Source organism: Odocoileus virginianus, chromosome 7 (genome assembly GCF_023699985.2).
Source record: "Odocoileus virginianus isolate 20LAN1187 ecotype Illinois chromosome 7, Ovbor_1.2, whole genome shotgun sequence".
Lineage (NCBI taxonomy): Eukaryota > Metazoa > Chordata > Mammalia > Artiodactyla > Cervidae > Odocoileus > Odocoileus virginianus.
In genome coordinates this window covers 6,217,795-6,245,533 of record NC_069680.1, presented here as the reverse complement: position 1 = coordinate 6,245,533, position 27,739 = coordinate 6,217,795, and the positions used below count along the sequence as shown (strand labels likewise).

Sequence of the window (27,739 nt, the reverse complement as noted above, 5' to 3'; positions counted from 1 at the left end):
GAGTGCATTCTGGTCATTTCACAGCTGGGGTGCTGGAGTACTGTGTCTGTCTCTCCCAACCTCACATCCCCTATCTACAACAGGGCAGCGGCGCCAGGCAAGAGGGGGTAAAAAGCTCTTTATTTGAAGCTCTAGGGTGGGGCAGGGCATTGGCCTCTCACCGGAGGCCCCCACAGTTCAATTTCCTTACAGTTCGCAGTGAGGCCCCCGCCACACAGTCCAGCTGTGCCCATCGGCAGGCGGGTCAGACCTGCAGGTTGACAAAGGGTGCAAAGCCCACCATGTCCTGCAGCAGTACCAGGGCCTGATGCAGCGGCGGCTCCACGTCGATGTCCACACCGCGCTTCCGCAGGCGGCTTAGGCTGGGCTCGGCCACGTGGTGGCAGTGCCGCACCCGCAGCGAGCGCAACGCCGGGCAGTACTCCGCCAAAGTCCTGGGGGAGGAGCAGGGGGAGGCAAAAGGCGTGAAGCCGCTACACACGGTGGGGGAGCCAGCAGAGCCCAGTCTCCCTCCAGTTGTGGCATACTTCCCTCCTTAGAGGAGGGAAGGGGCCTAATTTGAGGTCATACGCTCAATGCCTCCAGTGAACCAAGAGACTTCATGACCCACGATTGCAAGGTTTTCCCCTTGCTGAAGAATAGCCAGAAATCTGACTTTGTATCTGAAATTTCCCAAGGTATAAATACGAATTCAGAAAAGTTTTTCAACTATTGGCTCTCTGGCCTAGGTATTCCTGGAGGCACTTCCTGTTCAGAATGCGGTTCCTTGCTAGTAGAAAGATCCAGAAATTCCAGTTCTGCCAACTACAGCCCGCCCCTACCCCCAGAGACTTAAGCGATCGCTCTGCTCCCATTCCACCGACCCCAGGCCCATGCACCTGATACCGTCGCTTCCGACACGGAGGCACCCTGTTAGGTCGAGGTGCTGGAGTTCCGGGCAGTTTCGAGCCAACTCCTGGACGGCGGTATCCCCTACGTTGGCGTTGACCGCTAGTGAGAGGCTGCGAAGGCCTGCGCCGCGCCTCTGTGCCAGGTATACGATGGCCTCATCCTTGAGCTGTCGGCAGGCGGTGAGGTCCAGCTCCTCCAGAGCCGGACAGCGGTCAGCGAGGCCGCGCAGCGCCAGCCCATCTACCCAGTCACAGTGCGCGAGCGAAAGGCGCTGCAGGCGGGGGCAGCCCTCGGCCAGCGCCCCCAGCGCGCGGCGGCTCAGTTGCCCGCAGCCAGCCAGCGCCACACTCCGCAGCTGCGGATTCCGCGCCAACACCGGCACCAGATCTTCGTCCGACAGCCATTCGTGACACGGCGCCAGCGCCAGCTCCTGCAGCCCCTCGGCGTCCCGCAGCAGCCAGGCCAATGCGGCCCGCGGAATCTGCGGACCCACCTATGGGCGGGGAGGCACCTCGACTCTCAGCTGTTCCCGGGGGAGGACGCTGCCTACTCGCCCCAGAGTTCTTTCCTGGCGGCAGGTTGCCCTCGGGGCTTGGCACCTGCCCTCCCAGGAGAGACCCTACGCGCCCTCAAGTTGATCCCTGGTACTCGCCCTTTGAGAGTACTTCCCGCTGGGTGGATCGCTTCCCAGGCATTCCTAGAGGCCCACGGGAGATCCGGAAGGGTAGACAGTGGGGCTGGGGGCTGGAGGCGGGGCGGGGGGCAGTATCCAGAAGGGGGCGGGGCTCCAGCCCCAGGCTCACCTGAGCGGCGTCGAAGCGGCGCAGCCGGGCGAGGTGCAGCTGCACTAGCGCCCGGAAAGCCCGACTGACGCGCTGCAGCCAGAGCAGCTGGCGCAGCGGCACCCGGCTCAGGACGTGTGGGAGCAGCACGTCTTCCCAGGGCAAATCCAGGAGCCTGTGGGTAAAAGGGCGTTGACGGCGGCGTCCCCGGGTCACTGTTACCTGAGAGTACGCCTCCGTTATGCTTCTAAGCCTAGGCTCCTAAAAGCGGCCCCCAGACCCGGCCCTTGTTCAGCTCCCCTCCCCCAGGCCCTTCTTTCCTCTCTCGGCCCCTCCGGTGCTCGGTACCTGACGGCTCCGGGCTCTTGCTCCCCTCCGGACGGGTCCATAGGTGGCTCCATCGGCTGCCCACTGCGCGTGCGCAGTAAGGTCTTCTCGCAATGGCCTTGGAGCGGGCGCAGCAAACCCGCCTTCTTAAGCTATAGAGACAGGCCGATTCAATCGAGTGCCGGCTCACTGAGGATCCTATCTGAAAGCGTTCCGGATGGATCCCGAAACCGAAGGCGGAACAGACCGGTGGTGTAAACTGAGACCTCGCCTTTTCTGCTATAGGGCTTGCGACTCGAGGCTGAGAACGCGATGGTGCAGCAGAGACTGACTTTTTTCGTTTTGGGCCAGTGGCCGCGTCTAAGTGAAGTGATGGGAGGAGCAGGCAAAGCCAAACGTATAAGGGGCGGGGCCAAGACTCTAAGGTTCTGGACCTGCTTTCTCTGCCCTCTGGTCGCGTTTAGCGAGTTTGAAAAATGGAGAGAAACTGTCCAGGCTATCATTGCCTGACACGGAGTGGATGCCCAAGAACTGGTGAATGAATTGAAGGGACAAAGTTAGAATTTATCTTCCTTAATGAAGCAAATTTGCCCAAACCTCCCATCCCTGGTTGATTGTGAGGTACAGAGCTATTCAACCCCTTCCACTCCCAGATTTGGAACGGGTTTACACCTTTTGGGGAGAAATGTTGGGGGCGAGAAGGATTGTATCTCCAGCTGGGTCCCCTTCCTTTACCCAGGAGGTCTGGAATCCTAAGAAGAGTAAATGTTCAGGTCAGCCCACCAAGAATATTGCTTCTCGGTTGGCCTGGTGTTGGTCTGGAGAGTTAGTTCTGGGGTCTGGCATTGGGCCCGCCCTAGGGCAGCGGCCCCCAGACCTCTGAGTTCAGACTCTGGGTCGTCCTCTCATCGCATCCCCAGATTCGAGTTCAGAGTCCGCTCCAGGGAACATCTGGAGCAGTGCTTTCCCCATCATCCATTGTTAGGGAGGGTGTGAAGGACGCAGAGGGCTATTGCTGTCCCTAGGAGCTCCCCCACCCCTACCCCCGCCCTAGCAAGGTTGCATTCTCCCTTCGTGCAACCGTTTCACCTGCCTCTTCATAACGAAAACTGCTTCCCATCCATTACCAGGGTTTCAGGCACCTCTGCAAGGTGGACAGGTCTGTTCCATCAATCCACTTTAAAGATGAAACCGAGGCCCTGGAGAGGAAGCACCTTGTCCGGGGTGAAGCGAATCGGGATAGAGAACTCAGGCATCCTGTTTTTCCCCGAATTCCTTTCACACTCCTCCAACCTCTCCCACCCCCACTCCCATGCTGCTGAGAAGAGAGTAAACAGCAGCGGGGAAGGACCAAGGAAGATCAGTTTGGGTGGGGGACTTGCTCCCTTTTCCTCCGCCTGCTTGGGGAACGGTAACTGGGAGGATAGATCTCTGCTAAGATAGAGTCAAGTGGGCGCGCACCACCTCGGGCCGCGCGCCTCCTCCCCCTTCCAGCTTTGTTCACGCTTTTGCGCCTGCGCAGTGCGACAAATCTGGCGCTGTCCCCTTCAGCACCACGCCGAGCCCGCGCTGCCCCTCCCCGCGGTGAGCCCCGCGCACCCCCGCCTCGCACGTTCTCGCGCCCCCTGACCGCTCGAACAGACCCCTTCTTCCTTCCGAGGTCACTACTTGCCTGCCTTGGAGTTCCCAAGGAGAGCAGTTGCCATAGTAACTCTAGCGGCGCTTTCTTAAAATAGCTGGGCCCGCTTCTACCTTGGCCAAGGGCACACGGGTTGCCCGTCTCCCACTTCCTTTAGTCCATGCGTTATTCCGTCTATCCTCTTACTCCCAGACGGCAAGATGCCTAACTCAGGCAGCAAGGAAGTTCTTTTTGAAGTCTGACTAACATCCCTCCTGCTGCATCCTGGACGAGTGGTCAGGGCTGTGTCTCCTGAGCCCTAGTCTCAGAACCCCCGGAGGGTTTGAGGCCGGGTTCTCTGGATATTTCTTCCACAAATTGATGGTCTCTTGGATTTAGGGGGCAGGTCCAGTCTACACCCGTACAGTGTGCTGGCGCGGCCGCGTGCTCGTGGGGGCGGGAGCGCGTGTGGCATATAACAGGTCATGTGGCAACCTCCTAGGGACACGCGTGGGGTCTGGAGCGGGACACGCGTGTGCAGCTGGGTCCCGCGTGCGGCTCAGGGGGTGGTGGACGAGAGGGACGTGGACACGATTGGGGTGGGGCATGTGAGGGTCTGAAGAACAGACCAGAGGTTGCATACGTCCTCCCCCTCGTCAGGGGCGGGTCTCAGGTTGGCGGGAGAGCCCAGCGGGGACCTAGTGTCGAGAAGTGGGGGGCAGCCTGTGGGGCTCAGGGCCCCGGGAGAGAGCGGGGGGTGGGTGGGTGGGGGGGATTAGCTCTGAGCCGCGCGTAGGGGGGAGAAGGAGGGACTGAGAGGCGGGCGGGCCTGGAGCAAGCGGGAGCAAGCGGGAGCCGCGCTGCCTTCACAGCCGAGCTGGGCCCAGCCTCTCCCCTGCCTCTTCTCGGCCCCAGCTCCAGGCGAGCAGCGGTGAGTACTGACGCGGCTGAGTCCGGGGCTGCACTGAGGGCACATGGGGCCCCGACTGAGCTTCAGAAACCTGCCTGGCAAGGTTGCTGCTCCGGACCCTTGCCTCTACCCTGCATTGCCACCAGGGGCCCCTTTACCCCTTTATGGTCGTTCCTGGGCTGGACAAGATCTGTCCTACCCCTGGGGGTGGAGAGAGAGAGACGGGGAGAAGGGTCTGGTGTAGCTCAGCCCCATGGCTTCCCCTCAGAGGCCAGTGACTGGTGGGGGTTAGGGGAGAGGGTGTATGTCCCTGTTTAAGTATGTGTGTGAGTAGGCATCTGTATTTGTGTCTCATTGTGACCAGTAGGTCTCTGTGAGTGTCTGATATACCTGTGTCTCTGTGTATCTTGGGGAATGAGGGCCTTGTGTGTATATTTGGGTATCTCTTTGTGTGTTTCTGTTTGATGGCCATGTGTGTGTGTAAAACAAGCATGTGCCTTTCCATTACACACATATTTGTTATGACTGAGAGTGTATGAGGGTGTGTCTTTGAGCAATGTGTGTGTGTGCCTGTGTCTGTGTGTGCTGGAGGGTGTTGCCTATGAATGTGTTAGCTGTGTACTGACATTATTTGTCCTTATGTGTGTGTGCACATGAGTGTGTGTACCTGTATGGAGAACAAGAATGTCCTTTTCCCATTCAGCGTGTATGTGTTAAGAGTGTCACCTGTGCCTCTCAGCCTGTCATGTCCCTATATACCACCCCATTCTTCCTCCCTCTCCTTCCAGGAGGCCTGAGTCCCCTCCCCTTGAATGAGGGGCTCCCACAGAGACACTGTGGGAAGCCCCTGGCCGTATGATGATGATGGCTGGCTGATATTTCTGATCCTGAGGGTGGGGTAGCAGTCTTCCCCTTCCCTCACCAGAAGTAGTTCCAAAATGCCACAGTGACTCTGGGTTCACTCAGCTTCTGAAATAGCTTCCTCGGTTCTCCCAGGGTGATGCTTAGGGCCCCTAGGCAGAAAGGACAGGAGCCAGGGGCCCACTAGGGCATAATTCTTTTCTCCTCAGGCCTCCATGGAAATAGCCCAGCAGGAGGACTGATCGCCACCCCCAGGGGTGGGATCAGTGCTGCCATATTCCCAGGGTGGGCTAGACACCTGGTGCCCAGTGGCCCCATCTGCTTTCCCCTCCCTGTCTCTGCCCTCCCATCCTCCTGACTCCCCAGCAGTTCACCCCCTGCTCCCCTTCCTCTCTTGCAGGCCTGTCTGAAGAGCATGCTGCCCGCTCACTCCCCACCTGGCCTGGCCATCCCTGCCCCCCCAGCCTGACCCCCGGCCCCAGCATGGCCCAGGGTGCCATGCGCTTCTGCTCGGAAGGCGACTGTGCCATCTCCCCACCACGATGCCCACGGCGCTGGCTCCCCGAAGGCCCAGTGCCCCAGAGCCCCCCAGCCAGCATGTATGGCAGCACAGGCTCTTTACTCCGGCGAGTGGCAGGTCCAGGTCCCCGAAGCCGGGAGCTTGGACGTGTGACAGCGCCCTGTACACCTCTGCGTGGCCCCCCTTCACCCCGCATTGCTCCTTCACCCTGGGCACCCTCTTCACCCACTGGGCAGCCCCCACCAGGGGCCCGGAGCTCTGTGGTCATATTCCGCTTTGTGGAGAAGGCCAGCGTGAGGCCACTGAATGGGCTGCCTGCTCCTGGAGGCTTGAGTCGGAGCTGGGACCTGGGTGGGATCTCTCCTCCCAGGCCCACCCCAGCCCTCAGGCCTGGCTCCCATCAAAAGTTGAGGCTAGAAGCATCCACATCAGACCCGCTTCCAGCTGGAGGAGGCTCAGCTCGTCCTGGCAGCCAGGGCATTTTACAGGGACCACCAACTCAACCCCAGGTTGGAGCAGATGGTCTTTACTCCTCTCTCCCCAATGGGCTGGGGGGACCCTCTGAGCACCTGGCCACATTATTCCGAGGACCTGCTGACACTGGACTCCCGAACCAGGTATGTGATCTCTCTTGGGCTCCCTGCAGCCCCACAGACCCAGCAAAGGCCAAGGCTTGTCTTGTCTCCATGGTGGTCTTAGGCCTATCACTCTGAATTCTTCAATCTGGGCTAAATCTGCCTCTTTCTTGCTCTCTGTGTTTGTCCTTATGTCTCTGTACCTCTGTCCCTGTATGTTTTTCCTTCTATGCTTTTGTCCCATGTTCTTGTGTCTTTGTATGTCTGTTTTTCTCTCTGGGTGCCTGTGTCTGTGACTCCCTCCTTGGCTTAGGGGGACATCTGTTCCTCACCCCGAGAAGTCTCCTCTCATGCCCAGAGAATCGCTCGAGCCAAATGGGAATTCTTCTATGGCTCTTTGGACCCCCTCAGCTCAGGTAAGGCCTGGGACTGAGGCCAGGGGAACAGGACAGGGCCTTTTCCACAGGAGCCATGGTATGCTAGGGAGCCTTCCTTTAAACTCCCCCAGTCCTTTCCTGGGCTTCTGAGTTGGCTAATGCCTCTCTAAGCCTCAGTCTTTCCATTCGTGTTATGATAGCAGTTGGGGATAGCAGCTGGTTTGGGCACCTGGAGGCAGCTGGATGGTGGAGGGAGGGGAATGGCAAGATATCAAGGGCCATTCCTTGGAGGAGCAAAGAGGCTGGTCTCCCTCAGGCCCCTCAAAACTGTTTGACAAGAACTTGATTTGAAAGGAGCTTCACCAGGAACAAGCTGAGTTTGTAGCAGGAGGAATGGTGACTAGACAGCGGAAGAAGTTCAGGCCAATATGAGGCAGTGGGGGAGATCTTCCGAGAACAGAATCAGGACAGGGAGCTGACCTGAGTAACCTGCTGACCTGGATGCCTGTGCACACTGCAGGTGCTAAGCCCCCAGAGCAGGCCCCCCCATCTCCAGCGGGGGTGGGCTCAGGGCAGGGCTCTGGGGTGGCTGTGGGGCGAGCGGCCAAGTACTCCGAGACGGACCTGGACACGGTGCCCCTGAGGTGCTACCGCGAGACCGACATCGATGAGGTGCTGACTGAGCGGGAAGAGGCTGACTCGGCCATCGAGAGTCAGCCCAGCTCTGAGGGCCTGCCTGGCGCTGCCCGCCCACCTGCCCCACGTCCTGGCCCATGCCTTGGCCCTCATCCCAGCCTGGGCAGTGGCAATGAGGACGAGGATGAGGCAGGTGGGGAAGAGGATGTGGACGACGAAGTGTTTGAGGCCTCAGAAGGGGCCCGGTGAGTGAGTGGGGGAGCGGGAGAGGAAAGTGACTTGTTCCTTCCCACTGACCCAGAGCCAGGGTTGGGCCCCAAGGGACTGAGATAGAGACCAGGGTGGGGCTGGGAGTGTCAGGACCAAAGCTGGAGCGCCGACAGGGCGGTGGAGCACGGGATTCTGGACCGAAGCCTGCGGCCCGGCAGAGTACCGGGGTTGGGGTTGTGAGGGGCCATCATCAAGAACCCAGGAGGGTAGGAACACAAGGATAGAGGAAGAAAGGGGTTCTAAGGAAGGAAAGGAGGGGCAGGGTGAGAGGCCAGAATCAAGCCTGGGGGCTTGGGAGCATCAGTTTAGATCCTGGATCCTGGCAGGAGAATGTGGAGTGTGGGGGCTTTCCTCTGTGTCTCACACCCCATTGCAGCTTGGAGCCTCATCTTCTTCTCCTAAGATGTTGCCAGAAATAGAAATGGAATGGCAGGAGGGGAGAGGATCAGGGAGAAGGAGGAGAAAGGGAGATTAGTAGGGAGTAAGAGAGGAAAGGGATTGGGTACTGGGGATGGGTAGGGCTGGGGTGTTCTGGGGGCACTGTATAGCTTGGTGAACCTGTGGTGGGGAGCCCTAAGCTAGGTAACTTTTGGGAGGGGCTGGGAGCCTGTGAAAAGAGATGATAATCCCCTTCACAGAGTTGGTGTGAAAGTGCAGTGAAATGCAACCTGAGAGCTGTCCTCTAGGCCCCTGATCAGAGATTCTCCCTGCCCCTGCAGGCCAGGTACTCGAATGCCTCACTCCGGGCCTCTCAAGTCACCTCTGCCCTTTCTACCTGGGACCAGCCCCTCGGCTGATGGGCCTGACTCTTTCAGTTGTGTGTTTGAAGCCATCTTGGAGTCACACCGGGCCAAGGGCACCTCCTACACCAGCCTCGCCTCACTGGAGGCCCTGGCCTCACCTGGCCCGACCCAGAGCCCCTTTTTCACCTTCGAGCTGCCTCCCCAACCCCCTGCCCCCAGGCCTGATCCACCTGCTCCTGCCCCACTTGCTCCTCTTGAACCGGATTCTGGTACCAGCTCTGCTGCTGATGGGCCTTGGACACAGAGAGGGGAGGAAGAGGAGGCAGAGGCTGGAGCCAAGCAGGCCCCAGGGAGGGATCCCCCTAGTCCCTGCCACTCAGAAGACAGCTTTGGACTGGGGGCAGCACCCCTGGGCAGGTGAGTGATTCTTTGGTTCCTCAGACCTCAGGCCCTAAGGTCCCAGGAACAGTTGCTCCAAGGGATGGATCCTGAATGTGAAAAGGTGGCTTATATTCCTGACTCCTGACTGGGGTGGTTAGGGGATACAGATGTGTTTTGCTGTTTGGAGGACTACTTCCAGTGGCTGTGAGTGGGAGTCCCTTACAGCCTGCCACCTTGGTCTCAGACCCGGCGACTTGTAAAACCATGGTTCAGGATGGAAGGATCCCTAGAGAACACCACCCTTTTTCTCTAGAAGGCCGCTTCCCTCCTTACATAGAGCCTCTAACCTGCTTAGAATTCTTCTGCCCTTACCCCACCCCCCAGCCTGGAGGTTCCTCCCAAAGAATCAGCCACCAGCCTCTCCTATTGCCTCTCTCCCATGTCGCCTACCCTCTCTGGAGTCTCTCACCCTTCCCCAGGAAGTCCTTTCACCAGGCTAACCTTTCTGCTCTCCCCTCTGCCAGCTACCGGCTCAGTCACTGAAGCCATGGCAACAGGAGGGGGTGGCCAGGGAGACAGGGTTGCCTAGCAACCAGGAGTTTCCGGCCTCTGTCTCTGGGGTGACAGGTGGCTTTGTGAGTAGAGCAGCTGGGGTGGGAAGGGAAGGGAGGAGGAGACAGGGGCTGAGGGGGTGTGCTCTGACCCCCTATCCCCTCTACCCCAGAGCCTACTTCTTTGTGGGTGGAAGAGAAGGACCACGGAGGAGACTCCTCTTGCTAAAAGGCGGGAAGAGGAAAGACATAGGAGCAGGAGAGTGTCCCTGCTGCCTCACATCTTTGACCCTCCACTGTTCCTCCCTAGCAGTCCATCTATCCTATCTCTGCCCATATTCTCAGAGAGAGAGGACTCTGTCCTGAGTAGGGCCAGTGTGGGGATGGGGAATCTATGTCTAATAGCAAACTTTGGGAGTTTGGGGGAAAGCAGCCCTAACTCCCACAGCAGCAAGATGGATGTGTGTTAGATTTAAGGCAGGACTTCCACAGAGAGGTGGTAATGATGGACTAGGCTGATGGAAAGAATCTCCTCTGGAGAAAAGAAAAATGCCTTCCCCATGTCCCAATCTTTCCTTCTCTGTCTACTGGGTCTGGAGGCAGAGGAAGCATCTGGATGGCCCCTGAGGGCTTGTCCCATCTCTGAGCTGGTGTTCTACCCTGGCAGCGAACCACCCCTGAACCAGCTGGTGTCTGATTCGGACTCAGAGCTGGACAGCACAGAGCGGCTGGCCCTGGGAAGCACTGACACCTTGTCCAATGGGCAGAAAGCAGACCTGGAGGCTGCTCAGCGCCTCGCTAAGAGGCTGTACCGACTAGATGGCTTCAGGAAGGCGGATGTGGCCCGGCATCTGGGCAAGAAGTAAAGACACTGGGCTGGGATTGAGGATGGGGGGAGAGGGATGCATTCTGTGGGCAGCATCCCCTATATTTGATACCCCAGGTCTTTAGGTTACCCCCACCTGGCCCCTTGACACTTGCCCTTGGGACTCCACCTGTCTCTCTGCCCTGCCCACAGCAATGACTTCAGCAAACTTGTGGCTGGCGAGTACCTGAAGTTTTTTGTCTTCACGGGCATGACTCTGGACCAAGCTCTCAGGTGGGTGTCCAGCCCTTTGACAGCAGGCCCTACTCTCTAGGCCTAGTGTGCAGGGCATCAGTTATGCCTGCCCTGAGCCCTGTGCCTCCCCTAAACTGCCCTGAAGTCACTCTTCCCAAGCTGACTGGGCATGGCCAGGAGCCTGAGTTGCCTGGTAAGGGGACCTTGAGTAGATGTGACATGCTCCCTCTTCCCCTCTCCCCAGGGTATTTCTCAAGGAGCTGGCCTTAATGGGTGAGACCCAGGAACGGGAACGTGTGCTGGCCCACTTCTCCCAGAGATACTTCCAGTGTAATCCTGGAGCCCTGTCCTCAGAGGGTGAGGAGGCCGGGGTCAGGGTTTTCCTGTCTGGTCATGGAGGCAGATGGGCACTGCATCTGTGCAAAGTGGCATGAGTGTGTGTGAAGTATATGAGTGCACAAGCTTGCAAGCATGCAAGCACGCATGTATGCAGACAATACTGGCATGACTGCACGGATGTGGAACTGTGTATGTGGGCAGGTACAGCGCTAGAGGCTAGTGTGTGCTGTGAAGAGGCACGTGGCAGATGTGTTTGCATGCCGTTGTTCACATATATGTACAAGACAGTGCTTGACCTGAGTAGGGATTCTGTTTGGCCTGCATAACTGTGTAGGGCCCAGCTGCTTGTGTTTAATGCATAGACACAGAGGAAGCTTGGTGTTGGGTGTGAGCAGTGGGCTGTCCCCAGAACCTTAGGGAGTTAGGTAGGGTGTCCTAAGAAGAGCGAGAGGTCCTGTCTGAGGGATTTGCTGGAGGAGAGAGGTCTTTGCTCCAGAGGGGTTTGCCAGTGGGGTCCAGGACTTACAAAAGTGTGGCTGTGGGCCAAAGAGGGTCCGAGAGGGGGCAGGGCATGAACTGGAAAAAAGAGGAAGGGAGCTGTGGGAAGACCCCTTGGGAGGCAGCCGAGGCTAAATGTTAACTCTCCCCTAGACGGTGCGCACACGCTGACCTGCGCCCTCATGCTACTCAATACGGATCTCCACGGCCACGTGAGTGGGGGGGTTGGGGGGACGGAGATGGGAAAACCCCGTCCGGAGTCTTCAAGGCCTGGGAGGTGAAGGACCGCCCCTCCCTGACCCCCCCAAAGTTGACAGGCCTCTGTGCCCTCCATTAGAACATCGGGAAGCGCATGACCTGCGGAGACTTCATTGGTAACCTGGAAGGCCTCAACGAAGGCGGCGACTTCCCCAGAGAGCTGCTCAAGGTGGGGGGTTGGGGCAGGGCAGAGGTGGCCGGAGGGGAGGGACAGGGGACCTGACAGCAGGCCTTCAAGGCAGGTGAGGCGAGGGGCCTGTGAGCACCCAGCTCCTGCTGTGGAAGCCTGGGCTCTAGTGACTCAGCCTGGGGACCGCCCCCTCCCCCAGCCCCCACGGGACTGGCTCTCCCGGAGCATGCGCTCTCGTCATCCCCGCAGGCCGTGGGGGAGGGCGGAGCTGGTCTGGAGAATACGTGATCAGCGGGCCCTGGCCTCTGTATTTTGCCTTCATTAGTGCCCTTCCTACAGTGTTCACTGAGTTGTGGTGTATGGCCTCCCTGGTACCGCTGCACCAGAGGGACCCGGAGGTAGAGAGGCGTGAGAGGGACAAAGGCTTTAGAAGATCTCGAAGTCAGCACGAAACTGGGACTACATACTGAGCTCCTGGGTCCTTAATGGGCAGGCCCTGCGCCCGGGCGCTAGAACCTGAGGGTTAGCTACACTGGAGCTGGTAGGATGGGAGGAGGTCCTGGTCCCTGGCTTCACTCCTCTCCCAGATCCGATGGTGCTTTATCCGAGGAGGCCTGCACTCCCAGAGTTGTCAAGGGAGTCCCCGGGCACCATTTACGTGTGACAGTTACAGGCGTGTCTGTGAACTTGGGGTGTGTTGAGCTTCTGAGTTTGGGGATGCACATGAGTGGGGCTGTCCTTTGTGAGTTGGGGGTGGTTAATGGTTGGGATATATACTGAATTTAGTTGTATACTTATATACATGTGATTTAGGGTGTCGGTGAACCAAAGGGGTTTGTCTGACTTGGAGTGTGTTTGTCCTTAGGTTTTATGATGTAAAGTGTATCTGAGTTGGGGGTGTAGGTTGTGTGTTTGTGTGTGTTGGGATGTATATCTGCGAATTGGCTATCCGGTTTATGACATGTGTCCATGAGTGGGGGGGGGGGGTGTATGTGAGTTAGACTGTAAAATTTGAAGTGTACCTCTGAATTTCTACTGTCTGTGAGTTGAGGTGAGTGTGAACTGGTGCATCTGGCTAGTTGGGATGTATGTAAGGTGGGGTGTTTGAGCGTGATCTGGGGTATACACAGGCATTTTAAGTATTTGCGGCTTGGCGAGGTGGGTGATTCCAGCTTCTTGGCCCCTCCTGGCTCCATAAAAAAGGGCCACCAGGAGGCGTTCCGACCTGTCTCCTCACCACCCCACCCTGCCGAGTCCGGGGGCGCTCCAGACCCTACAGGAGCAGCCCTCCTTCACAGCCCCAACCTCCCAGCGCCCCGGGAGCAGGCCACCCGCCCCCCGGAACCCCCCACTGGCTCTCCCAGGCGCCTCCCCGGTGACGGCGCGCCGCGGGCCCTCCTCTCGGTCGGACGCCTCCATGTTGCGCCGTCCCCGCCCCCAGCCCTCGCCCTCCCCTCCCCGTCGGCGCCCCCCTCCCGCTCTCGCCAAGCTGCAGAGCCGACCGCGCCGCCGCCGCCGCCGCGCGCTCTGTGCGTCGGTGGGAGCCGAGCCGGGCCGGGCTCGGGCCGGGCCGGGCCGCTCGCGCCGGCTGTCGGGGGAGCCGTCCGCAGGCCGTCCGGGCTGTCCGGGGCCGAGGACGGACGGGGGCATGGCCGGGGGCCGCGGCGCGCCGGCCAGGCCAGCATGATCGGTGTCAACAGCATCCACAGCAGCGCCGGGCGGCTGCGCTCGCGCTCGCTGTGCTCCGTGCGCTACGGGCGCACCCACCGCGGCGCGGAGACCCTGTGCTACGGCTGGCCGCAGCGCTCGCGCAGTCTCAAGCCCGTGCTCTACACCGACCTGGTGGTCAGCCGCCTGCAGAGCCGCAAGAAGAAAAAGGCGGTGAGGGCTGTGGGGCCGCAGCTCACACCAGGCTGGGGGGCGACCGAGGGGGTTGCTGAGGGCGGCGCGCCACTGAGGGGGCGGCTTGAGGGAGGCGCCGAAGGCGGCACGAGCCGAGGGGGGCCTCGCTGGGGTCGAGGGGGGAGCCCGACAGGGACAGAGCCCATGGGTAGCCAGGGGTGGGCATGGATGGAGAGGGCAGGGCAGAGGCCCTGAGATCAAGTTGGGGATCTCAGACCAAAGGGTCCTTCTAGGTGAGAGCACGATATGGAGCTCACCCGTGGGGTTTAGGACTTTTGGAAGGAAGACGTGGTTGTGGACCAACGGAAGTGCCGAGAGGGGGCAGGGGATGAACTGGGAGACTGGAGACAGGATTGCAGGCCGGATCTCAGTGACCACTTCAGCGTTCTGAGTGGTCAGAGAGTTGGAGAGTGAGGGCTTGGGCTCTGAGCTATGCTGAGTGTGGGCTGGGCCTGTGCTTGGGCTGTGTGTGCACCTGTCTGGGTTGTGCTGTGGGGTGGAGGTGGTGGGGTGTACCTACCCCAGACAGGGTGCGCACAGGTGAGATGCTTGGCACTTGGGGCTGGGCATAGCGGGTGGACAGTGAAAGAGTCAGAGACCATGTTGCGTGGGGAGCGGAGCCCAGGGCGGGGGTGGGGGGGGCTGTGTCCCATCTTGGAGAAGGTGCCGACGTCACCACTGCACCCAGTTTCTCTCAGGCAGGCAGCAGCACACGCCACCACACGCCACACACTTAGCCACACATGCTGGGGACACACCCACTCACAGACAGGCTAGTGAAAGCACCCCCAGAGTGGGAGGCACTGGTGTGAGCCCATGTCGCAGGCTGCTCCCAAGAAGAGGGGTCCCCTGTGCCACTCCTGGAACTCATCCTCTTCTCCCACCACCCTAAAGCCCCTGCAGGCCCCCCAGGCCAATTCCGCAGAGAGAAGGGACTAGTTCAGGATTTCACAGGGAGTTTGTAGTGTACAGGGTTTGGAAGCTAAAACTATTGCCCTTTAGACTAATGTGCATTCCCCAGTAACATGAAGTATGGGCATGGGCAGGGGGTTGGAGCACCCTGGCATTAGGCTTGGTTGGGCTGTCTGGGTTGGGGGAAGTGCTCAGCTTGCCCTGGGGTTGGGAGCCATGAGAGCGTGTTCTCTGTTAGCCAAGGAGGGAGGTGACAGGGAAAGTCCTGTTCCTGGGCCTCAGTTTCTCCATATGCTCTGTGTGGGTTTATTCTGTGGAAATAGGCCAAAACATGTGGTTGGGGAAAGGAGAGCTTCTTAGGCTGCTCTTTCTATTCCCTCTAGAGCCGTGCTTCCCCCACCCAGGATCTGAATAGGATGACCCTTAACAATAACGACAGTAAAGATGTATGCTAAATCGCTTCAGTCGTGTCCAACTCTTCAAGCCTGTGGACTATAGGCCAGGCTCCTCTGTCCAGGGGATTCTCCCGGCAACAATACTGGAGTGGGTTGCCATGCCCTCCTCTAGGGGAGCTTACTGACCCATGGATTGAACCCACATTTATCTCCTGCATTGGCAGATGGGTTCTTTACCACTAGTGCCACCTGGGAAGCCCAAAGATAATAGCAGTTACTATATATTGTACATCAACCATGTGCCAGGATGTCTGTGTTAATTGCTTGCCCTATGTTAAACACGTGGTACTGGGACTTCCCTGGCGGTCCAGTAGTTAAGACTCCAAGTTCCTGATATGATACGGTGGCTGTGGGTTTGATCCTTTGTCAACGAACTAAGATCCTGCATGCCCCACAGCTCAGCCCCACCAAAAAATAACACATGGTAATCGTTTGTTCTTCCCATAGACACTTGTCCTGCAGCTCAAGTGGGAGATCTGGGCCTGGGTTCTGCCCTTCCTTCTACAGCCTGGGTCATTGGTCATTACACCCATGCCAATCCTTACCCCCAGTTCTATCTCCTCCCCCTGACTGGGAGGGAGGGCTCTGAGCTCTGACATTGGTGCACCTCCCCCAGGACCGACCCCCACCCCCCTGATTTGTTCCTTCCTCCCCAGGCCTTGTACAGCTCCATCAAGAATGAAAAGTTGCAATGGGCCATGTGAGTCCTGGGGATGTCCGGAGGCGGGGTGGGGGGGATGAGATGTCAGGAAGGGGCTGCCTGGAGGGGTTGAGAGCACTGAGGTGGGCTGAGTGAACCCTGGGGCTGTGAGACAGGGGAGGTGGGTGAGACTGTCAGAGGCTATGAGGCTGCCTCACTTCCTTTTTTGGAGATCCCGCCTGGATGTGGGGCCTGTGTCTTGTCTCTAGCTGGTTGTTTTGACAAGCTGGGTTGGGTAGGTGGCCAGTATCAACTGGCCTGGGAGGAGGGGTGCTGAAACAAAATGGGGAGGTCTTTTGGCAACCCGAGTGGGAAAGTAGAAGTCTCTGACCAATAGAGGGAGAGCCCCTTCTTGGGTCCTAGGGAGTCCAGAGTTGTCTACTCTTGGCAGCCCCAGTGAAACAGAAAGACTTCAGAGTTGTCTTGGAAAAGTCTAGTCTGAGGGAGGAGGTCTAGTGTTGAATCTCCCAGTCTGAGAGTACAGCCCTCATCTAAACAGACAGTGGGTCACTCATACTTGCTGGTATCTGCTCAGAGTCCAGTCACTGCTCAGTTTAGTTGGGAGCTCCCTCTGCTCATCAGAGGAGGCAAAGCTCAGGACTGGGGTACAGGGTGGGGATCAGGGAAAACTTCTGTGAGGACTGGTCTTGGGGCAAGGCTTGAAGGAGAGGAAGAATTATTTGGGGAGAGAAAGAGGGAAGTTGATATTTGGGAGGCAAATGCATGGTGGCTGAAAGGAGTGTGGGGTGGGGAGACCAAGAGGAGGTAGGCCTAACTGGAATGGGGAGTGGAAGGAAAGAGAGACAGTGCTGGTGGGGATGTGGTGTAGGCTCCATGTGGGAGGCAGCAGGGAGCTACTGCAGGTTTTTGAGGAGGGAGTAACAAGATAGAATCAGATCCTTTAGATGATATCTGACAGAGCCTGCAGACCAGGATGTACAAGGGAACCACTAGGAAGCTCCTCTTGCCACCATTTAGCCAACAAGCTGTGAGTAAAGCTTGGTGCTGGGTGTGGTTGAGAAGCTGAGTCAGACGTTTCTGCCCTAGTGCAGAAGGGAGTGAGGGGTGTGTATGCAGAAATGGAGAGGACGGGGCTGGGTCCATGTGAAGAGAGGAAGGGACAGACATGGCCCTACCCGTGGGAGCTCTAATATGGGGGCAGAGACATGCTGGCTCGAGGAGCCCTGATCTGAGTGGGGAGGTACAACGGCACTTTGGGCCACCGGGTCTGAGGCCAGAGATGTGGCTCCAGGAGCCTCAGGCTGAGGAGAACCACACCCTCTGTGGCTGCTTCTGTGGAGAAGAGGGGCAGCCCTCCCACCCCCTTCTCCACAGACACTGGAGAGCTTTCCTGGGTGCCAGAGATCAGGACTGGATGTGGGGGCAGGGTTGTGGCTCCACGACCAGCCCCCTCTGAGGTGATCACACCTGCAGAGACGAGGAGGAGCTGAGACGCTCTCTGTCTGAGTTGGCCGACCCCAACCCCAAGGTCATCAAGAGGGTCAGCGGGGGCAGTGGCAGCGGCTCCAGCCCTTTCCTGGACCTGACTCCCGAGCCCGGGGCTGCAGTCTACAAGCACGGCGCCCTGGTGCGAAAGGTGCACGCAGACCCTGACTGCAGGAAGAGTATGTGGCCAGGTGGGGAGGCCTGGGAGGGGGATGGGAGTGGGCCTGTTTCAGGTCCCCCCCCCCGACTCATCTTCCTCACCCCCCACCTCTGCCCATCCACCAGCACCTCGGGGCAAGCGTGGCTGGAAGAACTTCCACGGGATCCTCAAGGGCATGATCCTCTATCTGCAGAAGGTGCGAGGCCAGCCCAAAGGGGTGGGGCTGGGGTGGCTCAGGGGATGCAGGGGGTTGGGCTGGGCTTGGCCAGGACTGTGGCCAGGACAAGATGGGCGCCCCACAGGAGGAGTACCAGCCTGGGAAAGCCCTGTCAGAAGCTGAGCTTAAAAACGCCATCAGCATCCACCACGCACTGGCCACGCGGGCCAGTGACTATAGCAAGAGGCCGCATGTCTTCTACCTGCGCACTGCTGACTGGCGGGTCTTCCTCTTCCAGGCCCCGTGAGTGCCCTCCTCTGGCCCATCCCAGACCCCTCCCCCATCCCCAGCAGACTCCCCTCCCCTGTCCCCGGGCTGCCTCGTTGCTTCTCGGGCCACACCCTGAGCCAGCACTGCCATCTCGGGAAGGATCCCTGGCCCCAGTCCCAGGTGGCCGTGCTGTTTCCCCAGGAGCCTGGAGCAGATGCAGTCCTGGATCACTCGCATCAACGTGGTGGCTGCCATGTTCTCCGCACCCCCCTTCCCAGCTGCCGTCAGCTCCCAGAAGAAGTTCAGCCGCCCTCTGTTACCCAGCGCTGCCACCCGCCTCTCCCAGGTACCCTCCCCTACCTCCTGTCTACCTGGTGCCTCGGGGCAAGTGGGGCGCTGGAGTGGGGCCGACCTAGGCTGACCATACTTGAGGCTGCTGCCTATGATGTGGCTGTCCACCGAACCGGGATGCAGGGGGCCATGGAGGCTGAAATCCAGTCAGTTAACCCAGACACAGGGTGCTTTGTTCATCCAGAGGAAGGGGCACCTTTTCAGAAACCTTGCACAAAGGCACTGTCTATGTCAGAGTAACCCTAATCGTGCTCCCTTGGCCCCTAGGAGGAGCAGGTGCGGACCCACGAGGCCAAGCTGAAGGCCATGGCAAGTGAGTTGCGGGAGCATCGGGCCATGCAACTGGCCAAGAAGGCCCGCGGCAAGGAGGCTGAAGAGCAGCGGCAGAAGGAGGCGTATCTGGAGTTTGAGGTAAGCTCCCAGCCCAGGCACCTCTTGCTCCATCAGGGCCTGTGTCCCATGCACAGGCTCAGACGTCTGGTTAAGGGCATGGCTCAGAGTGGGACTATCTGGGTGACCCTGGGCAGGCAGCTTTCTCGCCATGAGCCTCAGTTTCCTCTCGAGTGGGACAGGGAGGACAGTAGTCTGTCCCCACTAGGGTGATGGAGGGAGCCAATTTCTGCCAAGGGCTCCATTTCGCTGACTGTGGTAAAGGCTCCAGGAACATGAGGTGTTACAGCTGGCAGTCTACAGAGTCCAGAGAATGGCACCAGAACACCCAGGGGTGTGAGTGGTCAGTCAGTCCTTGGGGGCTTCAGGGGTCTTAGAGGTTGGTAAGAACCTGGCGTCTCCTAGCCTTCTTCGGCTCCCTGCTCCAGATGGGGTGGGCTGGGCAGAGGGGGACCAGCAGGTTCACCACTGCCCTTCTGCCTCAGAAATCCCGCTACGGCACGTACGCAGCGCTGCTTCGGGTCAAGCTAAAGGCAGGCAGCGAGGAGCTGGATGCAGTGGAGGCAGCAGTGGCCCAGGCCGGCGGCACGGAGGATGGACTCCCTCCTCCTCACTCCAGTCCCTCCCTGCCGCCCAACACCTCCAGCCAGCCCCGGGCTCAGTGTCCTGACTCAGAGGCTCGGGCAGGGGCAGGCAGTGGGCGGTGGAAGCCCTGAGCTGGGGGTGGGAGTTGGGGGGGCGGTGCCCACTGGGCACCTGCATGACACGGCCCTGCCTAAGCCCGGGCCGGCCTCGGGCCACCTGTGAGGGCCTCTCGGTCCAGGGCCTGACCGCGCCGGACGCGGTGTCCGGGGCAGGGCAGGGCTAGGGCATGGGCCTCGGAGCCTTAGGCTAAGGGCCCCTCCGAGACCCCCTTTTTGTGATAATGTTTTGCACTTTTTCGTACCGGGGATGGGGGTGGGAGGGGCCAGGGCCCCTGGACTCTTGATGCTCCTTTTTTTTTTGTGGGGGAGACCTGACGTTTCTGCTTTCTGCTGAGACCACCCCCACCCCTGACACCAGCAGTCCCCCTCCAGCCTGGGGCCTGGCTCAGACACAAGCCAGGAGTTGGGGTTGAGCTGCTTTCCCTCCCACTGCCCTGCGGGCTCACCCTCTCCCTTGCTAGAGGTGGAGGATGGACGTCCAAGCTGAGGCCCCGAGCGCAGGCCGGGCAGTGCGGCCTTGCTTCTCTCCTCCAGTGGGCCCTGCCCTTTGTATCACCTCCACCTCCATTAAAACTGCTCTCGACTTGCTGGCTGGGCCTCCTCCTCTCTCCAGTGCCTGGCCTGAGGCCAGGGTAGGCATTTGCTTCCCGGGGACAAGCATCACACACATCAGGGGCTGCTGTAAGTTGGAGAGGAGGCCAGGGCCCCTCCCTTTCTCATGAGAATCTTTTATTTGCCCCAACTGAAGGGTGGGCATGGGGTGTTAAATAAGAACTGGAACAGGCAGGGTCACTGTACAGAGGGGGCCCGGAAGGGGCTGGTGGGTGGGGAGCAGTTCAGTGCACCTGAGGCTGGGGGTGCCCATGGCAGAGCCCTCCTGGTGGCTCAGGGGGTGGGCCCAGCTTCTCTGCTTCCTGTTCCACCGACTGGCTCCCATAGGCACTGTCCTCCTTCACCTCTGCTGGGGGTGTGGACACGGGAAAGGGCGCAGGGAAGAGTCAGGCCTTAGGCCTCCCACCCTCCAAGCCCACAGCCACCTCTCAGTTACGGCCCCTTTACCTGTGCTGGGTAGCTTTTCCTGGGTCTCTGGACCCTTCAGCAGCCTCACCCCCTCCTCCAGGCCCATGTCAGACAGGGCATTCAGCAGGCCCGCCAAGTCGCCACCAGCCAGCTGAGGAGAAGGAAGAGGCATGAACCAGGAGTTGTGGTTAGGGTATGGGATCCCCGAGGAAGCACCAGGGATCTGAGACTGGGACATGGAGCATGGGTCGGGGCCTGACTGACCTGGTAACTGCGCAGGAGGCTGCCACTGGGCGAGGCTGTCCTTCGATACGTGTCCACCAGACTGCGCAGCCCCAGCCGTTCTGCCAGCTCCGCCCAGCTGCCCTGGGCTCCTGGCCCATCAAGCAGATGCTCCAGGTTCTGTAGGACTGTATCTTCAAGGGGCATCTCTGGCCCTGAAGGGGACACACACGTAAACATGTTAGTTACCCCCAGAGATGGCAAAGACAGACACGCAAATGTCACCTTTCTCTCAAGGCAACCTGATAGGGCAGGCAGGGCCACTGGGGCAACGGATGGAGGATGGGGATGGAGAAAAGGAGATCTCCTTCAGTGGACCCGAAGGACAAGAGACCGCTGTAAGCAGGGGTCAGGGGGCTGGCAGTGGGTGGGGGGAGCTCCTCACCTGCAGGGCTGGGCGGGGTCAGCGGCGGTGCCATGGTGTCCTGAGCAGCGTTTAGCAGCAAGGTCTTCACCTGGGGAGACAGCCTCAGCCTTGACTACCTCGCATCACAGTCCCTGACCCCAGGTAGCAGCTACTCAGGACCCCATCTACAAGCCCAGATGCCCCATCTCCTGGTACTGCTAGTCCCGGGCTGGCCTCACCTTGCTGCTGCGAGTGAGGTCAAGAGGTGTGTGGCCCCGGAAGCTGCCTCGGGTGTCCCTCTCGGGGCTCTCGGAATCTGAGTCACTACCAGAGGTGGGAGGCGAAGGCAGTGGGCACAGGGGCTCCTCGTTCTCTGCGTGGATGTCAGCACCTGGGGCAGGGAGATAGTCACGGGGAGGCTCCCTCGGAGCCCACATTAAGACTGCAAAGTGGGGGATGGGGTGGCACCCCCTTCCCTCCCACACCCCTGTTCACAAGCCCCGGAGGTGAGACTGACCAGCCTTCAGAAGGAGGCGGGTGAGCGTTGGGGATCCCAGTCCAGCTGCCAGGTGCAGGGGTGTGTTTCCCGCAAAGGTGCGGGCATTCACGTTGGCCCGGAGCTGTGGGGTGCGAGGGAGTGGCTGATCACAGCACTGACTGACCCGCTGGGCCTCCCTCCACACCTTCTCCGTCCCCAGGCCCTCCACAGCCCTTGGCTCCACTTTTTCCACAGTCCTCAGTCCCACCTTGGTGACGAGATGGGTGACCAAGCCCAGCTCCTCCATCTCTGTGGCTAGATGCAGGGCTGTCCGTCCCCCCTGCCGCTCTGCAGCCTCCACTTCAGCCCCACTCTCCACCAGCAGATCGAGGCACTCGGGGCTTCGCGCATGGACTGCCAGGTGGACTGGGTATAGCCCTAGTGACACAGGGTATTCAGCCTGCAGCTGTGCCCCTAATGTGAGCCCTTGACCAGCTGACCTCCATGCCTCACGTCCGCTGTAGGCACTCCCCTGATACTCTCCTTGGTGCCCACCCTAGCCCGCTGGTTCAGATGAGGTGATGAACTCACCTTGGAAGTCGGGCACATGCAGCAGTTGGGGCATGGCAGGAACCCCACTTCGCAGCAGGGCGCACAGCAGGTCGGGGGCGCTGGCACCTGCCCGGAGTGCCAGGTGCACTGCTGAGTCTCCGTGCCGGTCCAGCAGTGCTGGGTCTGCGCCCACCTGCAGCAGGAAGCTCACCACCTTCGTCTGCCCCGTGATCACTGCCAGGTGCAGGGGCGTCTGGGGGAGGCAGGCAGGGTGAGCCAGGCTTACTCCTTGCCTCACCCACCTGACTTCCAACCCCTCCCCCTCACCAATAGAGGCCCCTTACCTGGTGCAAGTTATTGGTGATATTAACCACGCCGAGGTGCGGGGCATGGTAGATGACGTGGGCTATCTGCTCAATGACGCTGGTCTGCCCGTGGATGATGGCCAAGTGCAGCGGCCTAGGGATTGGGGGGTGAAACTCTGGCCTAGGAAGCTCAGCAACTTGTTATGCTTTACTCTCATAACGCCACCACCTCCATAATCTCCCTCGCTGGGGCCTCTCCAGCCCACGAGAGTAAATCCTTCCGCGCACCTTTTGTGGTAAGTGCGTACTATTACTGTGCCTCTTAAACAGTCGACAAAACTGAAGTCTGCAGAGATTTAAGTATCTTGAACAGAACTAGAGCGTAGCGAGGCCGAATTTGAAACTGGGTCTGCCTAACTCCGGACCCCTGGCGCTATAGGTCCCTTCCTTGCCCCACAGCCCACGACCTTCCACCGGCGCGCTGAGCCGTGGTCCCCGCCCGCTCTCCCGCCCACCTACGTGTCTCCGTTCTCATCCTGCGCCGTCAGCAGGTGGCGCTGTCCCGCCAGCAGCGAGCGCGCGTCCGCCGTGACGCCGTAGTCCAGCAAGGCTCGAGCGCTGCGCTGCGCCAGGCCGAACAGTCGCGCGTTGTACTCCCGGGCTGGGGGCGACAGGGGGCGTGGGTGTGGGCTAGGTCCCCACCCGCAGCGTTCCGACCTCTGGGATTCCCGAGGTCATACCTCGATGCAGCAGCTCCGGGGCTTGCTGTTCGCGCTGGGGCGTCCCGGGGGGCGTGCTCGGCTCTGCGGCTTCCTCCCCAGCATCCACACTAGGCGTCTCGGCGGCCATCTGCGCCCCGCCCCCGCCTCCCGGGTAGCAGCCCATTGGGGCCGCGCCCGACTGGTAGGGGCTGTAGGCCAAGGATGAGGGGAAAAAGCCGAGGCTGCCACCTGTGGATACAGGCAGGACTGTGGGGAGAGAGCACCAGGAGGACTCTCCCAGATTTCTTCCCCATAGCTTTTCTCCCCTTTATCCCATTGCCCTTCCTGCCACCAGCACCACCTCACCTCCTCCTCCAGCTCCTCCATAACCTCCAGCCGAGCCCCCAGAGCCTCCACCCATGTGGGAGCCACCCCCAAAGGGCTGGGAGAAGGTGGGCAAGGCTTTCCTCCTCTTCCGCTGCACCTCTTCCTTGTCTAGGGGTAGAGGGAAATGAGATGTTAAAACCCCAACTCGCACCAGCCTCAAGAGCCCTGTCCCACACCTGGTAATGGCCTTTCCCCCAAAAGCCCTCAGGCTGGCTCCTAGGGCCACCTCTTTCTGGGACATTCCCTACTCCTGATTTCACTCATGGGTCCCCTGGTCTAGTTCTTGGGACCCTCCAGTAAAGCCCCCGCCTCCAGCCCCCCTGGGATCTTCAGCCCAGCTTCACCTTCTACCAGAGGATAATAGGTGAACTGTTTGGAATCAGAGACATCCCCCCCACGCTTGCGTTTCAGTTGCAGGAACACGGTTACAGGACGCTCAATCTTCATCTTGTGATAGGGAGGTGTCCGGAACACAATGGCATACTAGGGGGAAGGAGGACATAGGTGTCACTAAGGTCTTGACTTAATTTGAGCCCAGACCCAGGCCTGGCCCTAGGGTACCTGTTTGTGAACATCTGTGGGAGAGAAGTCCCCAAAGGCCTGCCATCCATTCTCATCATCCTCGTAGAACCGAACCTCAATGTCATCTACAGGGAAAATTGAATCCATAGGGCCATTTGTCCTGAAGCTGTTTTGCTCCCCAAGCTTGATACCCATCGCTAGCTCCCAGCCTGGACTCCAGCCTCACCTTTCTGCACCTTGTCACAGAGCAGATAAACCTCATCTCCACCCCGCACAGAGCCAGCTGTCTTGTCCATTCGAGAAATCTTCAGGTTTGAGGCTCCAGGAGACTCTATGGAGATGGCATATCAGTTACTTGAGATGATACAATAGCCATGGTCCCAACTAGGGAGCCAGGTGCTTTGTATTTTAACAACCCCAAGAGACACAGGAACTGCCAGTATCTTCATTTACTCAGAGAGGGGACATGACTTGCTCAAGATCACTCAGCTCATACATGGTGGGGCCAAGTTCAAACCCGGGCATGTCTGACTCCACAGTTCGGGGCTGCCCTCCATACTCCCTCTGGCACCCAGGCCCAGCACCCCAGGTGGTCAGGATACTCACTGCTGTCATGAATGGGCTGGGAGATAACTGGCTTCAGGGGCAGAGAGAAGGAGCCATCGCTGGCTCGAAGGAAGGCAGAAAAGCGCAGTCGCACAACGCTCAGATCCATCACCTTCTTCAGTTCCTTGGCCTCCTGCTCCAGCTCTCGACGCTCAGCCTCTGGGCAGTGGGCATACATGTGACCCCTGGACTCCACCTCTGTTCCTTCCATGACCACCTCCCATGACTCCCTCCATATCCCCCATACCCGTAAGGCCCTGGGGCCTGGAGCGAAGACGCTGCCTCTGAAGTTTTTGTATCATAATCTCCATCATGTTCTTTTTGGTCACATGCAGGACACCCAGGTTGTTAAATCTGTGTGGGGGCAGGGAGAAGTCAGAGGCCTTGTGGGAAGTTCTTTCCTCCTGAGGCACCCTCCCCACAGCCAAGGCTCGGCTCGACTCTACTTCCTCTAGGAAGCTTTTCTAGTTTTTACTTGGGGCCCTGGGTTCTGGGGCCAACCAGAGTCTCTTCCCTTGGTCAGATGCTAAGCTCACAAAGGTGGACTGGGACCTAGAACTGGCAGGCAATGAGGGGGCACACCAGTGGGGACCAGGGGTAGGGGGCACTGGGCACCTACTGGGCAGTCATGTCCTTGGGCCCCACAGACACTGCGCAGACCCCCAGCTCCGAGCACTGTTTGCCCACCAGACTGTGGGCGTGAGCACGAGGTGGGTCACTGTGTGTTACCAGGTCCACCTCAATCTTGGCAGGTCCCTCGTAGTTACAGATCTGTGAGGGGTGAGGGCTGTCAGTAATGCCCATGGACACACTGTCCACCAGCCCACCCTCCAGCACCACCCTGGCTCACCTTGACAGTGGGATAAGTCTTCCGGCCCTTCTCGCTAGAGGCACCTGGCAGTCCTCCATGAGAAGGGCCTTCACAGCCATATCGAAATCGGAAGCCTCGCTGAAGGTGCCAGGGCAGAGTGACATTGTGACCAGGAGAAACATCCCCCCTCACCAGCCACATCCCCAGCCAGCAGTGACCATAATGACTGGACGTGTGTATCCTGAATCACCACCATGCCACTGTGATCAGCAGCTGCTAACCATCCCAACCCGAAGTGGGTCTGTGATCAGTTACCCTCCCCGTGGCCACCCAGCTACAACTATCCCACTTGCCCCCAAAGCTGAAGCCATCCCACACCATCCCTTCTACTTGCTCACCTGCTTAGGCTGTTCCACGATCACCAGGTAGGGACCATCAGCTGGGGACAGAGGAGCCTTGCTGAGCCAGGCTCTGCAATGGGACCTCTGAGCCCATTCCCAAGACAGAGGGCAGAGCCCATTCCCAAGACAGAGGGCACATACCACATGCTCCTCCCTCCCCCTCCCTCCCCCTCCCTCCAACACAAGGGCAGGTCAGGGGACTTATTAACCTGTCTCTGGGGCTGGCTCCTTGGGCTCCACAATGGACGGGTTGAATTTAAAATCATCATATTCAATGATGCCATCCAGACCCTGGTATGGAGACAGACTGGGATGGCAGCTGATTCTGAGCCACCCCCAGAACCCTCCACCTCTCATCTCTCTAAACCATTAGCAATCACTCCCTCTCCTAGGCAGGCCCATAAAATAGCTCCTACTGAAAGCAGTTTGCAGAGACTGACTGACAGGCAGGGTGAAATAATATGAGGACATTAGAGGTGTAAGGGAGTAGAAGGGACTAGGACAGGCAGGCAGACAAGCAGACAGGCACCGGGGGGGTGGCCGGCTGGCTTTGGGGCCAGGCGGCGTGACTCACTGGGTCGTAGCAATTGTCCATGACTCTGGGCTAGGCCCGGCTCTGTCCGGTGGCTTCGGCCGGGTTCTGTTTCCCAGAGTTTCAGGCGCCCGCCTTAGGTGGGGAGGAGTGGCGGGGGTAGGGAGAGACAGATCAGGACGGGAGTTGGGGGGAGAGGGGGGCCCAAATTTAGGGGAGGGTCCGATCTCCTCCAACTACCCGTCCGGGTGTGGCGGGCAGGATCCGGTGGAGGGCGAGATCCGGAGCTGGGCTGGGCCAGGCCGGGGAAGGGGCAGGAAAGTTAGAACAGCTTAGGAAAGTCCCGAAAATACCAGGGGGAGGCGGGGCCAGAGGGGCGGGCCTGGAAATGACGCCACTGACCACGCCCCTGGCGGGAGGGGCGCGAGGTCTTCTCTTCGCTGGCCCGAGGGCGCCTGCAGCGTCTCTGCAAGCAGAGGGGCAGTCAGACCCAGGGAAGGCCCCGCGGGGCTGGGGAGGGGTCCCCCTCCTCTCTTCAGGGCCGGCCCCGGGGACTGGAGGGTCTTTCAAGGCCGGAGGAAGCTCTTAGTCCGGGGCCCGGCCCCCCTCCCGCCCCCTTCCCCTCCCCCGTCCTGGAGCAAACTTGGGATTTTCTACCCTCAGGGAGGCCACGGCTGATTCACCCCGGGGGGTTTTGGGGGGACATTCCTGCTGTAGGAAGGCCTCCTCCCCGAAGGCCTGTAGGTGGGGGCTCTTCCGAGTAGAGGGCCCCGGGGTTCTGTCCCGAGAAGCAGCCTCTGAGGCCAAGGGGCCGGAGGGGGTGCTGGGATGGGCACCTCCATTCCCTCTTCCCGAAAATCTCAACAGTCGTTGATTCCCACACCGCACCTGCTTTGGGTGCCCACGTTCCCCCCCACCCGCCCCTGTCCCATGGCCATATGTAACACATGTACATCACAGGTGTCTAAGTATGTTTCAGCCCATATGCTTGCGCGTTGTGTGCATGGCGTGAACATGCGTGTACAGGTGAGAGTCCTTAAACTTATTAGTGTGGACACATGTCAGCATGTATCTGAGAGCACAGGTGAACCTGTCTTTGAGTTTCTGCGTGAAGGGTGTGTGTCCAGGCACGGGTGCCTGTGCACGGGTGAGTGTGTTTTGCGTATGCATGTGTGTGCGAGTCTGAGTTCATGGACGATCCTGTGCACCTGCGGGCATACGTGTAGCTGGACTTACGGCCCGTGTCTTTGTACAAGGATATCGATGTGTATCCGCGTGTCATGTTAGTATGCGCGCTCTCTGAATGCGCAGATGCCGCTCTTCAGCTCTAGGGCTCGGTCAGCTAAGGACCCTCCTCCCGCCCTTGCCTGTGTCCCACCACCCAGGGGTCTGAACCCGGCCACTCACCGCGGCGGTGGCTCCGGTTCAGGATTCTCTCCCGGCCGGACCCACCTCGGACGGGTCGCGACACCTCTCCCACCACCAGGACTCCAGCCGGGAAAGCCCCTTTTCCGCCCCCGGGAGGGGGGAATTCCCGTGACGTTTCCGTGCGTCACTTGCCATGCCCTTTTTCATTGGCTGAAAGTTTAACTCCTGGACTTACACAACCAATTGGGAGTGAC

At 59.5% G+C, this 27,739-nt stretch overlaps 3 protein-coding genes across 9 annotated transcripts; 1 reads left to right on the top strand and 2 right to left on the bottom strand.

Annotated features, from left to right (window-relative positions):
* Positions 1-103: 103 nt before the first annotated feature.
* Positions 104-4,366, bottom strand: FBXL15 (F-box and leucine rich repeat protein 15). 2 transcript variants are annotated; one of them, XM_070470077.1, is made up of 5 exons: positions 3,673-4,366; positions 2,022-2,152; positions 1,695-1,848; positions 879-1,384; positions 104-434 (listed from the first exon to the last, which is right to left on the bottom strand). In XM_070470077.1, the coding sequence occupies exons 2-5, from the start codon at positions 2,072-2,074 to the stop codon at positions 245-247; spliced, it is 903 nt and encodes a 300-aa protein (XP_070326178.1). In that variant the 5' UTR covers positions 2,075-2,152; positions 3,673-4,366; the 3' UTR covers positions 104-244. The 2 variants fall into 2 exon arrangements, with proteins under 2 accessions (XP_070326178.1, XP_070326179.1); XM_070470078.1 differs by lacking the exon at positions 3,673-4,366 and adding an exon at positions 3,143-3,474.
* On the top strand, positions 3,566-19,762 carry PSD (pleckstrin and Sec7 domain containing). Of its 4 annotated transcripts, none has more exons than XM_070470074.1 (17): positions 3,566-3,584; positions 5,790-6,526; positions 6,798-6,900; positions 7,382-7,742; positions 8,487-8,927; positions 10,110-10,304; positions 10,461-10,541; positions 10,747-10,859; positions 11,493-11,551; positions 11,677-11,766; positions 15,653-15,696; positions 17,131-17,333; positions 17,428-17,498; positions 17,605-17,762; positions 17,931-18,075; positions 18,348-18,491; positions 18,956-19,762. In XM_070470074.1, the coding sequence occupies exons 2-17, from the start codon at positions 5,873-5,875 to the stop codon at positions 19,184-19,186; spliced, it is 3,093 nt and encodes a 1,030-aa protein (XP_070326175.1). In that variant the 5' UTR covers positions 3,566-3,584; positions 5,790-5,872; the 3' UTR covers positions 19,187-19,762. The 4 variants fall into 4 exon arrangements, with proteins under 4 accessions (XP_070326175.1, XP_070326176.1, XP_020753528.2 ...); XM_020897869.2 differs by lacking the exon at positions 3,566-3,584 and adding an exon at positions 4,390-4,549; XM_020897870.2 differs by lacking the exon at positions 3,566-3,584 and adding an exon at positions 4,391-4,549 and having other exon boundaries at positions 17,131-17,321.
* An 89-nt stretch (positions 19,763-19,851) lies between these two features.
* On the bottom strand, positions 19,852-27,631 carry NFKB2 (nuclear factor kappa B subunit 2). 3 transcript variants are annotated; one of them, XM_070470076.1, is made up of 24 exons: positions 27,525-27,623; positions 26,471-26,583; positions 26,160-26,252; positions 25,795-25,876; positions 25,583-25,623; positions 25,224-25,322; positions 24,993-25,144; positions 24,621-24,727; positions 24,374-24,532; positions 23,994-24,098; positions 23,807-23,892; positions 23,590-23,728; positions 23,225-23,353; positions 22,898-23,107; positions 22,677-22,818; positions 22,197-22,311; positions 21,892-22,105; positions 21,569-21,738; positions 21,340-21,442; positions 21,062-21,213; positions 20,862-20,931; positions 20,459-20,631; positions 20,234-20,345; positions 19,852-20,135 (listed from the first exon to the last, which is right to left on the bottom strand). In XM_070470076.1, exons 3-24 carry the CDS (start codon positions 26,178-26,180, stop codon positions 20,011-20,013), a joined length of 2,706 nt encoding a protein of 901 aa, XP_070326177.1. In that variant the 5' UTR covers positions 26,181-26,252; positions 26,471-26,583; positions 27,525-27,623; the 3' UTR covers positions 19,852-20,010. The 3 variants fall into 3 exon arrangements, with proteins under 3 accessions (XP_070326177.1, XP_020753526.2, XP_020753527.2); XM_020897867.2 differs by lacking the exon at positions 26,471-26,583 and having other exon boundaries at positions 27,525-27,631; XM_020897868.2 differs by lacking the exons at positions 26,471-26,583; positions 27,525-27,623 and having other exon boundaries at positions 19,852-20,132; positions 26,160-26,464.
* Positions 27,632-27,739: the final 108 nt, after the last annotated feature.